This window comes from Pristis pectinata, chromosome 18, assembly GCF_009764475.1.
Source record: "Pristis pectinata isolate sPriPec2 chromosome 18, sPriPec2.1.pri, whole genome shotgun sequence".
Taxonomy (NCBI): Eukaryota; Metazoa; Chordata; class Chondrichthyes; order Rhinopristiformes; family Pristidae; genus Pristis; species Pristis pectinata.
The window spans coordinates 25,012,463-25,025,678 of record NC_067422.1 but is presented as its reverse complement, the minus strand read 5'-3'; the positions used below and the strand labels follow the sequence as shown (position 1 = coordinate 25,025,678).

Genomic DNA, 13,216 nt, shown 5'->3' with positions numbered 1-13,216 from the left:
AAAAGGCATGCAAGAAGGGCAATGTTATGGTGGTCATGGGGGATTTCAATATGCAAGTAGATTGGGAAAATTAGGTTGGCAGTGGATCCCAAGAGAAGGAATTTGTGCAATGCCTACGAGGTTGCTTTTTAGAGCAGCTTGTGGTCAAGCCCACTGGGAAAAAAGCAATTCTAGATTTGGTGTTGTGCAATGAACCAGATTTGATTAGGGACCTTAAAGGTAAAGGAACCCTTAGGGGGTAGTGATCATAATATGATAGAATTCACCCTGCAGTTGAGGGATAAGCTAAAAATCAGATGAATTGGTATTACAGTTGAGTTAAAGATAACTACAGAGGCACGAGAGAGGAGCTGGCTAAAGTTGATTGGAAGGGAACCCCAGCAAGGATGACAGTAGAGCCGCAGTGGCGGGCATTTGTGGGAGTAATTCGGAAGATGCAGGATCATTTCATCCCAAAGCAGCAGCATTCCAAAGGGAGGATGAGGCAACCGTGGCTAACAGGGGAAGTCAAAGGCAGAAGAAAAGCAAAAGAGAGGGCATATAATATTGCAAAAATTAGCCGGAAGCTAGAGGATTGGGAAGCTTTTAAAAACCAACAGAAGGCAACTAAAAAAGCAATAAGGGGAGAAAAGATGAAGTGTGAAGGCAAACTAGCCAATAATATAAAAGAGGATACCAGAAGTTTTTTCAGATATATAAAGAGTAAAAGAGAGGCAAGAGTGGACGTCGGACCGCTGGAAAATGACACTGGAGAGGTAGTAATGGGGAACAAAGAAATGGCAGATGAACTGAATAAGTATTTTGCAAGTGAGTGTAGTTGCTATTACAAAGGAGAAGGTGCTTGGGAAGCTGAAAGGTCTGAAGGTAGACAAGTCACCTGGAATGGATGGACTACACCCCAGGGTTCTGAAGAGACTGTGGAGGCATTAGTGGTGATCTTTCAAGAATCACTAGAGTCAGGAATGGTTCCAGAGGACTGGAAAAATCACAAATGTCACTCTACTCTAAAAAGGGAGGGAGGCAAAAGACAGGAAATTATAGGCCAGTTAGCCTGACTTCAATGGTTGGTAAGATGTTAGAGTCCATTATTAAGGATGAGGTTTCAGGGTACTTGGAAGCACATGATAAACTAGGACAAAGTCAGCACGTTTTCCTTAAGGGGAGATCTTGCCTGACAACTTTTTTGGAATTCAAGTAAAAGGCAGGATGGACAAAGGAGAGTAAGTGGATGTTGTTTACTTGGATTTTCAGAAGTCCTTTGACAAGGTACTGCACATAAGACTGCTAAACAAGATCGGAGCCCATGGTATTACAGGAAAGGTACCAGCATGGATAGAAGATTGGCTGACTGGCAGAAGGCAAAGAGTGGGAATAAAGGGGGCCTTTTCTGGTTGGCTGCCAGTGACTAGTGGTAATCTGCAGAGGTCGGTGTTAATGATCTGGATGACGGAATTGATTGCTTTGTTACCAAGTTTGCGGATGATACAAAATTAGGTTGAAGCACAGAAGCATAGGAGGAAGCAGGGAGTCTCCAGAAGGACTGGGATAGGTTGGGAGAATGGGCAAAGTAGTGGCAGATGGAATACAGCGTAGGGAAGTGCATGGTCATGCACTTTGGTAGAAGGAATAAAGGTGTAGACTATTTCTAAACGGGGAGTAAATTCAGAAATTGAAGGGGACTTGGAATTCCTAGTGCAGGATTCCCTAAAGGTTAACTTGCAGGTTGAGTCGGGTTGTAAGGAAGGCAAATGCGATGTTAGCATTCATTTCGAGAGACTAGAATATAAGAGCAAGGATGTGATGCTGAGGCTTTATAAGGTGTTGATCAGACCACATTTGGAGTATTGAGAGCAGTTTTGGGCCCCATATCTAAGGAAGGATTTGATGTCATTGGGGAGGGTCCAGAGGAGGTTTACAAGAATGATCCCAGGAATGAAGGGGTTAACGTTTGATGGCTGTGGGCCTGTACTCACTGGAGTTTAGAAGGATGATGGGGGGGGGGGGGGTAAATCTCATTGAAACCTACTGGATATTGAAAGGCCTGGAGTGGACATGGAGAAAATGTTTCCAGTAGTGGGAGGGTCTTGGACCAGAGGGCACAGCTTCAGAATACAAGGGTGTCCCTTTATAATAGAAATGAGGAGGAGTCTCTTGATTAGTAAGGGCGTCAAAGGTTACGGGGGGGGGGGGGGGGGGGGGCAGGAGAATGGGGTTGAGAGGGAAAAATAAATCAGCCATGATCGAATGGCAGAGCAGACTCGATGGGCCAAATGGCCAAATTCTGCTCCTATATCTTACGGTCTAAGACTCATGACTGATGAGCTGTGTGGTTTATGGAATTTTATTAAGAAATAGCTCAAATTGCTATTTCACAAGTTTAAACTTCCTACGTGAACCATAACATTTTAAAATTCTTCCACAAAGTACTGCCAACACTCGTATCGGCACAGCATATGAACATGTATCTGTTACTAATTTGTAGTCCTTGGAGGATTGAAGTCATATTGCTCCACTGTAACTGGATTGTTTTCATTCTGAAAAACTTAAATCAAGAGCAACTTTGATGGCTCCCAGAAGACTGTTTAAAAGAATATGCTTTACTGAGTGCTGTACAGCAGAAAACTCAGTGGGGGATTGGTCGATGGGAAGAGAACAAGGATGCAAGTAAATAAAAATTGAAGGGGGAGGAAGGGTAGAAGAGGAGAAGAATTTAAAGTACAAAGTTAAAAGGCTGAATGAATACCAACTGGGCATAAACCAATTTTGATAATTTCATGGCTGAATTTTAGTAAACTTTGATTTACTACACATTCCACCACTAGGTAGAAAAGCATTTCTTTGCAGTTGCCCAAGCCATAATGTTTCAAACTGTTGTGATGATTCTTTTAATTTGAAAGAAAAAAAGAAAACAAAGCATCTCTTCAATAATCCTTTCTAGCACTTTTTTCTTGTAAATTCATGAGTAAAGATCACTCAGAAAGAATGCACCAACAGTTAAAAGTGGAAATCCAGCCAAACTCCAGGAGTAAATGGCTGAACACCTACACAAGACATTCACTTAAGCACAGCTTAAAAGAAAAAAATCCCAAATGATGCCAGAAAGCCACAGCACTTAAAAAGGAGGGATTTTAGCTTATTCATAAAGATTCCATTTTAAACTTTGAAAATATTCCTGCTTCACACACACTTTCAGAACAGTCTACCCAAGCCACAAAGCTTAGAGTATTCTACATGTTAATATTTTTGCCATTCTAGCCTCTTGTTTCATATCACCCCAGGAATAGGGAATATACCAGGGTTTTAAGTTAACTGGACATTTATCTGCTTGCTCTAGTTTCAGTAGGAAGTTGGTGTTAAAAACATCTTTCCATTCAGTATGTTTTAAACTTCTACTTTCATGACCAATATCAGGAGGAGCCCCATTCAGAGGAATCGATTCCATTGACGTTACCACTTGAGCATCAGATTAAGCAGCTGAATCTGAACTTGCTTTTCAGTATTGGGTTTCACAGAAAGCTGAAGCAGTCCACCTCCAGCATACTTGGTGTTCCAAATACTTCATCTATCCTCAAATATTTTGTTATTCTTTCTGGCTGGAAAGTGCATTAGACCTTTGAAATAATGCACAATCATTTGAGTCTTAATTTACGGCTTCTGCATGAGAAAGTATTGTGAATACAAGGATATAAATGTGCTATGCTGGATGAAGGTGGAGGTGAAGTACCCTTTACGCAAGCAGCTCTACTCCATCTGGTTATCATTACCAAGCCCACAGCTAAAGATTTGTGAAAGAATAAGATTTTTGCTTGCCTCTCAAGACCAAGCGTTGAAATTCCTACTGACAAATCTCATAGTTGGCTAAGAATATGATTGTTAAGGGAACTGGGAACATAAGACAGCTGTGGTCACATTTATTTTAACACTCACTACACTTGAGTCATTACCATTAAGAAGTTATCTAAGTACCCGTGAAGCTTAATTTATTGCCTACAAATTATTTAAGTATCACCATACCACATTAAGTATCTATTCTTTGTCAGCTAGCAGGATACTAACAGTAGTTGGGTGGATGCCAGGAAGGCAACTATAAATAAAATTAGTTTATAGCAATGAGAACAAATCTCAAATAATATCTCTACCTGGATCAGTTCTAAATAATCTGCAACTGATGATCAAGAATAACATTCCTATGGAGTTCTAACGCTTGATATTCCAATGATGCACTAGTTTACTGCAGAACATCCAATTTATTATACACAGTTTTGCACTCCCAGCACAAGTTTATAACTGAAATTCTTTGTTCAAGCTACAAAATGAAACTTGCATAGTAAATGCAAGAACTGAAGGGTTAAGGCCAGAGGTTTTATTTTAATTCGAACATGCATTTTCTCCACAGCTGAATAACTCCACTCTTTTATGCTCTATAATTTGGTTTTAAAACAAAGATGTCAATAATAGGTACATGAGGTCTTAAACAATGACATCTCAATCAGCTACTGATAAGCATCTTATACAATGGAAATCCGACGCTAATTTATTATTTATAAATGGTTAATTCACTCCTGTACTTTTAAGGTACATTTCCAAAATCTCTTACAGAAGATGTAATTGTTAGTTAGAAGATTGAATTAAGTCTTCTCACAGAAGGTTCTCTTCTACATTTAAAGATCCTGCTGCCAGCATATAATTGGCTTATGAAGCAACTTCCAACTTTGTTGGATCCTTAAGAAACAGTTTTACATCATTGAACAAAATTTAATTTGTACAAAATAGGACAAGGAACCTATTCATAGAGAATGTTGGATTTGTACAGCAAAGCAACGGGCTCTTGGGCTCACCACATCCATACCAAATATCTGTCTATGTTAATCCTACATTCATCCTTTTGTTTATCTCACATTCCTATCAGCTAGCTTCCCCTCCCCACCCACCAGCCCTGTCACTCTTCCTATGAGGGGCAAGTTACAAGACTAATTAGCCTACAAACCCACACCTTGAATGGTGGGTCGGTTAGTCGGCTACCGTCACTTGCACATGCAAGGAAACCAGAGTACCTTGGAGAAACCCATGCAGTTGGAGAGAACATGCAAACTCTACAAAGTTAGGATTGAACCTGGGTCCTTGGAACTGCGAGGCAGGAGCACTGACCACTGTGGACCCCACTATTATCGTCAATGAAAAGACAGGATGGTAGGAATTGGACACCCAGCAAAAAGGTAGGAAAGAAGGAAAGCTCAACAATAAAAAGAGAAATAAAATAAATATACAGAACAAGTGTACTGACAGTACTCATGGAAACAGTTAACCATTCAGACTGGAAAGAATAAGCAAGCAAGTTAAAGTTGCAGAGATGGTAGGAGGGGGTGGTTAGGCCAACGGAAATCTTTTTTGATAGGGAGGGGCAACGGTTGCCCAGATAATTCCAATATTTACAGAGTCATCTGGACAATGTATTAATGAGGGCTGTAGGAAAGAAAGCTGTGCAAAAGCTGTGAAATGCAGGCCAGAGCTGATAGAGAACTGAAACCAAAAGAAACAGGTGTTGGAAATGTCCAGGCTATGTCAGCAGAGAGAAAAAAAACACATTAATATTACAGATGGATAACACTGCAGCAGAACTGGACAGTTCTGATACAAACCAAGAAAGTGGGTCACTCAAAATCAACATAGGCTGTAATGTGCCCAGAATGAAGAAGAAGACCACACACAGGAAGTAGGAGTGGGGAAGAGAATTAGAGTATACTATACGTAACTTGAAGCTCAGGGTTTTTCTGCAGACTGAAAACAAAAAAGGTGATCCATAAAGCAATGGACAAATGAGTACTGAGTGCCATAAACTAGATTTAGAAGGGCAAGTGACTGTATGGGTTTCTGATAAAGGCTCAGATGTTAACAGATCATCTTTCCACAGATGCAGGGTTTTGACTCGACAATTCCTTTCCCCAGACAGATGCTGCTCAAACCGCAGAGTTCCTCCAGCAGATTGTTTGTTGCTGAAGATTCCAGTATCTGCAGCCTCGTGTTTTCCTGACAGGACTAAACTGTGCATGGCAGGCACCAAAATAATTTTAAGAACTTTCAGGTCATATTAGGTTCAGAATGGTCTTGGTCAGGTCTGATGCAGATCAGATTTCAAATCCTCTGCTCAGCCAACTCCAGCAGGCAGCATGAACCAAACTTGCATACACACAGCAACATGAAAAATAACTAGATAATCTGTTTTTGGTGATCTCGATTGAGGTATCTGGCTATGGTGGATGTAAATTCTCAGTGCAGCATGAAACAAGATTTTTGTGTTCATCCCAGTCATAGAACTTCAATCCAAACTAACGGACTCTAGGGAGAATGTCTCTCAAAGCCACAACTGATGCTTGACTGGAAAAGTCAACAAGGAAAACCATGTCTATAGTGTAACATTTTACTTATCTGTCCTCAAATCTTTCTTTTAACACTTGAAATATTTTGGACTTCAAGAGCAATAAACTGTTTGGAATCTAGCTTTGGAACTGAAAATGCATTAAGAAATGTCACCAGTCATTCAAATTTTCCTTCCCCCCAGTATCACTTAATATTTGAAAATTTTTCAGGTAATTTTACCAACTCCATTTGATAATCAATTGTTTGCTATATATATTTTAAGTTTTTATATTCAAGAGGTTGTGGCTGGAGATATGGGCCTTTCCACTTCTAAAGCTCCAATGATGTCCACTGGGTTTATGAATAAAGACATTGAGAATCACAGCACAACAGTCTGAAAACATGAAAATAATTTGCAGATGCCCTGGTTTGGATCAAATATTTCAAACTTTGGCTACAATGTTCTTAGCATTTCACACTTCTAAAGATCTTGGCCCAATTATTCTGGAATCAGCATTTCAGCCTCAAACATTTAAGCAAACAAATCCTTTTTCTATTCCAAAACTCCAAATATGGCAAAGATTGAATGAATTCAAGTTTGGCTTTTGCAATCCAGGTTGGTAATTTCAGTTTAAAAAGTTAGTCATATTGATGCTTATCAGCCAAATGTTACCACATGATTAAAACAATTGCCAGGCATGGATTTGCTCCCTAAAGTTGTACGCAAAGATATTGTTGGCTCATCCACAAAACTAAAATCTAATGTACATTTCAACCTTCACTGGCACTTTATCATTTAGGTATACAGAGCATATGATTCTTGCAAATAGTTAGAGCATTGCATACTAAATTTAATAATCCATTTTGAAATTACTTGTCTATGTCTAAAAATATCACAACTAAACAGTGATCTATAACTGCTAGCCTTATTGTGCTAAGGTTATTTTGTTTTTCATCCACAGTTATTTCCCTTTAACACCCAATATCTAAAATCCTACTAGAATAATGTGGTGTGCAACTTAAAATGGCACAAAAATGAAGTTTATTTAAAAAATAAATTTTCTTTCTCCGATTCAAAAAGCCAGATTAGATAGTCATGACAATATGTGAGTTGAAGTCTTATCCCAACTGCAGTCAATACAGCACTAAAGTTATGTCCTGGTCTCTCAATCATACTGCCCAAAGCTGTTCAATAGATACAAGAGCAGTGTGATGATAGTTGCCTGAATTATCCCTAGTTATGAAAATGCACCTTAGTTTATATTCAAGGAAACAAATTGAGCCAGGAACTTGCTTTCCACCACAAAGCAAGCTCCCGCCACCCCCCCCCCCCCCACAAAGCCATATTTGGCCAAAGGACATTGATTTCATTTCAAAATTGCATGGGTAACTAAAGCCCAAAAAATATCAGAATTCAAGATGAATTTTGATAATGGGCACAAAAAAGATTAGCTATGTGATCACCTGGTCAACTGCAGCCTTACCCTTCCTCCAACAGCTTAAAGAAAATCCCCCAAATTGAATGTGATTCAGTTGATAGAATAGTATAGGTCAAGAGTCCAACTGGAAGGGGAACACTTTTACTTGAATGGAATTATTCTTGCCTCTGGCTATGGAGAAATCCTAAATTATTAACCAAAGGCCAGTCAAGAGCAAAAATGCAGTAATGATGCCTATTGTTTTCTGAAATGGATTTACTTCTGAAAAGTTAAAGCTTAAAAGTTATTTCACCATTTCCCCAGTAGAAATATATATACCACACACACATAAAGATGCAGGTTGTGGCATCATTAAGTGACATCAAGGCTTCCAGTGTTCTTGAATAGTGTTTTATAATCATTAGTCCTATTAGGTAAACAGCAAACATGCAAGAGCAATTAGGGGAGTGCCCACGGCAAAGTCAAATTTTGACAAATAACCAATGTAAAACTTTGAGCTATACAAGATAAAATAGCAATACTGTTTTCTTTGTTGCAGGAACAGTCACATGGATTCAACTTGCTTTTCATATTTAAGAATAAATGCCAAGCTAAATTCTTTGACAACTCACTGCTTTTATTTTACCAAAATATAGCCAAGTACCACAACTAAATTTGAAAGCCTAAACAATAGTGCTCTTTCAATCCTGACCCAAATTTTCACTACTACTGACACCTGTGATTTTAGCTAAGGCAGTAATACTTTGGAATTTATCTTTAACCTTCTTTCCACATTTAAGATGCTCTTTAAAACCTACAAATGTGGCCTTTTGGCCTTGCATTCTGTGGCTTAGTGTACAATATCATTCATTAATACTTCATAAAGTAGCTTAATACTCTTTAAAAGCTAGTATACAAATATGACAGTATATTCCATTATTAAATACAACATTACACAATGCCTTATGGCCTACATTTACCAACTATCAAAATAATAATATTTGGTAAAACATTATCAATACAGAAGGAAATAAAATTCTCAGTTGCACCTCTAGGCCAATTGATGAATTTTTATCCACATTCAGAAAAGGGAATTTGAGGAAAAAAAGAAAATCTGTCTATCCCCCGCCTCAAACAGACACCCAGCTAGACAGACGATAACTTAAGACATTTGCAGCTCATTAGTTGAGAAAATGATAGTTTACAGCTCAACGTGGCTATAAGTCTGTAAACAGCAAAAAGTTTGAGTGATAATGAAAGCCCCAATGATTTGTTTTGATCAATTTGGGTGGAGGACAGATCCTAAAATAGTTAGCTCTCCCATTTCTCATTGTATGCTACACACTTTCTATCTGACCCTCTCAAAACTCAGTACTCTCTCAGCACTGAGCCAATACATCAATCTGAATGGTTAGAGCTAAATCTGGAACTGGACTGGAACCAAAATGTACACAATATATTTTAGAGCATTGGTAGTTATGAAAAGTATGTCACCCTCAAAACTTGACCTAGTTTACTTACAAAGCGTGAAGAGTTGTCATTTTTCACAGTTTTGGCATTGCCAAATGATTCTAGTATAGGGTTTGCTTGCAGAAGCTGCCGTTCCAGTTCTCCCTTTTAAAAAAAAAGACAAATAAGAGTGTTTACAACAATCAAAAATTACTAAAGCGATACCACCATGGCGGCCCCAATTTCTGCACATCAACAAAATTAGTGAGACACAGACTTTGTAATTTTTTAGGCTTTTTAATATAATCAAGAATGGTTGAGACTAGCACCTGATAGAAGCAACATGCAGAAGCAATCAAGATAATGTTACTGAAAGCAACTGCATTCTAGCCAGGAAAAGTGAAGCTGTTCAAATATCCACACAAGTCAGATGTGAATGCCAAAAGAATGGATTAAGTTTTTTTCTTAAACTGGAGAAACAAGATACTTGCACTGCACTGCTTCCACTATGCAATTGGTACAGCATTTAACAAATCGATGGAAGACTTAGATCTGGTAAAGTTTCTTTTCTGATTACATACAGATTGTACTGCATCGTTTTGAACTGTTGAAACTTATTCCATGGTTTTATTATTTCACAAGCCACAATGCCAACACCACAGATTCGCTTGTGAATTGAAACACTGATCCAAGCTCTTCCTACTTCTGTAGTTCACAGAAAATCCTCCGACACTTGTATATCCAAAGAGCAAGTTCAAAGTAGTGGTTTCAGTGGGGAGTAATATTAAATTGGATAGAATACAATTGCTTTTGACTTGGATTATAAACTGATCAGTGTTGCATGTAGCTCAAACCTGGAGCATTGAAAGCAAATTAAATCACGAGGGAAATAGTCACAGAAATATCTTTACTGAAGATGAGCACATTTTCATCGACTGCCATCGAAGCTATATTTTAAGGACCATTTAAGTCCAAGTCATCACCTTTGCCACCTCTCATTTGATTTCTGGACATTTTCGCACTTGTTTAATAACCAAGTTTATTCAAGAGATTAATTAGCAGAGCTGAAGTTATGCACTGGTTAAGTCCCCAGTTCAAAGCAGCATTCAAAAATTTTAAAGGCTATTCTGTCACAACCAGTTATTGTTGCAGACAGAGTGCATGCCCATTGCATTATTTGCCATGTACTCAAGATAGTTCAAGTACTCTGTGCATATAAGTAATAGTGATAAACACCTTGATGACCATCTATGATCCAGTCATCAATAACTGCTTTGGTATTGCCTCCTGCAGAACTCATTTCATTACTTTTGTTGGCAATTCCCACCCTGCCCTCACCTTCACATGGTCAACTGCTGACTCTTGCTTTTCTGGATATCTGTCTCCCTCTCAGAAGACAGTCTAGCTACTAACATCCATCACAAGCCTACCGACTCCCACAGCTATCTCAACAACTTCGTCCCATCCTACCTCCTGTAAGGGCTTTATAACATTCTCTCAGTTCCTCCATCTGTAGTATTTGGTCCAATGATGAGATTTTCCATACAAGGGCCTCGGAAATGTCTTCCATTCTGAACCACAGCTTCCCCTCTACCACTGTTAACAAAGCCCTGACCACATCATCTATTTTGCATGCCTCTGCTCTCACCTCTCCTCTGGGACAGAACAATGATAAGAGTTCTCCTGGTCCTCACCTCCCACCCCACCAGCCTCTGTATTCAGCAAATCAGTTTCTACCATTTCAGCCATCTTCAAAAGAGATTTCACCAGCAGATACATCTACCCCTCTCCTCCCCCTTCAGGATGTCACAGGACCTCTCCCTGCATGACTTCCTTGTATATTCTTCTGTTCCCACCAACCATCCGCCTTCGTACAACACTTTCCCTTGGAACTGCAGGCCATGAAACAATTGTTCTTTCACCTCTTCCATTCCCCGCATCCAGAGACACAAACAGCCTTCCAGTTGAAGCAGCAGTTCACTTGCACTTCTTTCAATCTAGTGTACAACATTCAGCATTCAATGTAGTCTTCTCTAGATTGGAGAAACCAAACGCAGATTGGGCAATGGCTGTGCAAAGCACCTGCATTCAGTCCATAGGAGTTGCCCGAGCTTCCTGTTGCCTGCCTCTCTAAATCCCCATCCCACTCTGATCTGTCAGTCTGTGGCCACCTATACTGTCAGTGAGGCCCAATGCAAGCTTGAGGAACAGCACCTCATCTCCTGTCTGGGCACTTTGCAATATTCTAGAATTCTTAACTTCAGGGAACTTGATCTGTCTGCATCAGTCATCCATTTGTAATATTAGCTCAGCTGTTTCTTTCCCCCCCGCCCCCCTTCCTTTCACTCTCTCTGGGAGTGGAGGACATGCCTGAGCTGCTGGGCATGTCTTCCCGCTCTGTATTTCATAACCCACATTCTTCGGTCCATGTCCCCATTCTCTAACTGCTCCCATTCATTCATCAACTTGATATCCTTGTTTCTACCCTGTTACATTTTATTCTGCATTATGTATCGTTTTACCTTGGACTACTTCAATGCACTGTGTAATGAACTGATCTGTATGAATGGTATGCAAGACAAGTTTTTCAGTGTACCTCTGTACAAGTGACAATAATAAACCAATTCCAATTCCTTCCAATCTCCATGGTCTCCCTGATTTTACCCTATCAAAGGCATCCCTCTTCCCCACCCTCCCGGCAGCTTTACAAACTTGTGTCTCCTTTTCAGTTCTGATGAAGGGTCCCTCGCCTGAAAGGCCAATTCTGGTTCTCTGCCCATAGATGTGGCCCAACTTGCTAATATCCAGCATTTTCTGTTTTTGTTTGAGATTTCCAGCATCCGCAGTTTGATTTTCATGTAATATACACCCTTCCCCTCCCCACTGGGAAGCAACAATGAGGAGCACCATGTTGAACTCTAAGCAGTTACATAAAATTGCAAACCTATAGAGTTCTAATATCCATACCTTCTGCACAAAGTTAAGATTAGTAGAAAGCATTTGACTCGCTACATGAAAGTCAAAAGCTGCTCAATATGCTTTCAAACAAAGCTAATTGTGATTTCCCTGCTACTGCATTCACTGCTACTGCCTTACCTTCTAGTCTGGAAATATTAGCTCATCTTCACAAATAGCAATATGTTTAATGCTTAGAACTGTAACCTCTAATTGGCTTCAGTTCAACACTGCTGAACACTTGATTGATAATTCCAAAACGGCAAGGATGCCTAAAACTAGAGGGGATAGGTTCAAGGGGAGGTGGTGACTTAAAGGTGACCAGAGGGGTAAATCTTCACAGAAAATAGTTGATATCTGGAATGAGCTGCCAGCAGCAGTAATAACTTCTAAGAGGCATCTGAACAGAAACTTGAATGACCAGGGCAGAGAGAGATATGGAATTAATGCAGGCAACACCTTTCCCCCAGGGCGGCAATGGCCAATACCAGAGGACACCAGCTTAAGATCAGTGGAGGAAAGTGTGGGGGGAGGAAGAATGCCAGAGGTAGTTACATTTTTTTTTAAAAACCATAGAGAGTGGTGGGTGCCTGAAATGCACTTCTGGGGGTGGTGGTAGAGGCTGATACAATAGGTACATTTAAAAAAAGACTCTTAGATAGGCACACGGATGTAAGAAAACTGGAAGTTATGAGCTGTGTAGGAGGGAAGGGTTAGATTGATCATAGAGTAGGTTTATATAGGTCGACACAACATTGTGTGCCGAAGAGCCCGTACTGTGCTGTATTGTTCTAAATGGGATCAGTGTCAATTGACATGATGGTCAGCATAGATGTGATGGGCCAAAGGGCATCTTCCAGAATTATCAATTGCACCTTCATCAGATAAAATATTTCTCATGTAATCACTTAATATGCAAATTGGTATTCCGAAAGAAATATTATTAACATCCAAATGACAGCACAGCTCAGAGCTCATGTTAAAAATATTACATTCTCCTTTTGTTTATAATAGAAAATTGCTACTTGCAGCTTCCA

General features: G+C 39.6%; 1 protein-coding gene across 1 annotated transcript in view; it reads right to left on the bottom strand.

The window, feature by feature from the left end:
• LOC127580046 (myosin-10-like) overlaps positions 1 to 13,216 on the bottom strand; it is a 123,619-nt gene that overhangs the window by 48,028 nt on the left and 62,375 nt on the right. Inside the window, 1 exon segment of the mRNA XM_052033192.1 lies at positions 9,297 to 9,389. Coding sequence (XP_051889152.1) covers positions 9,297 to 9,389 — 93 coding nt within the window.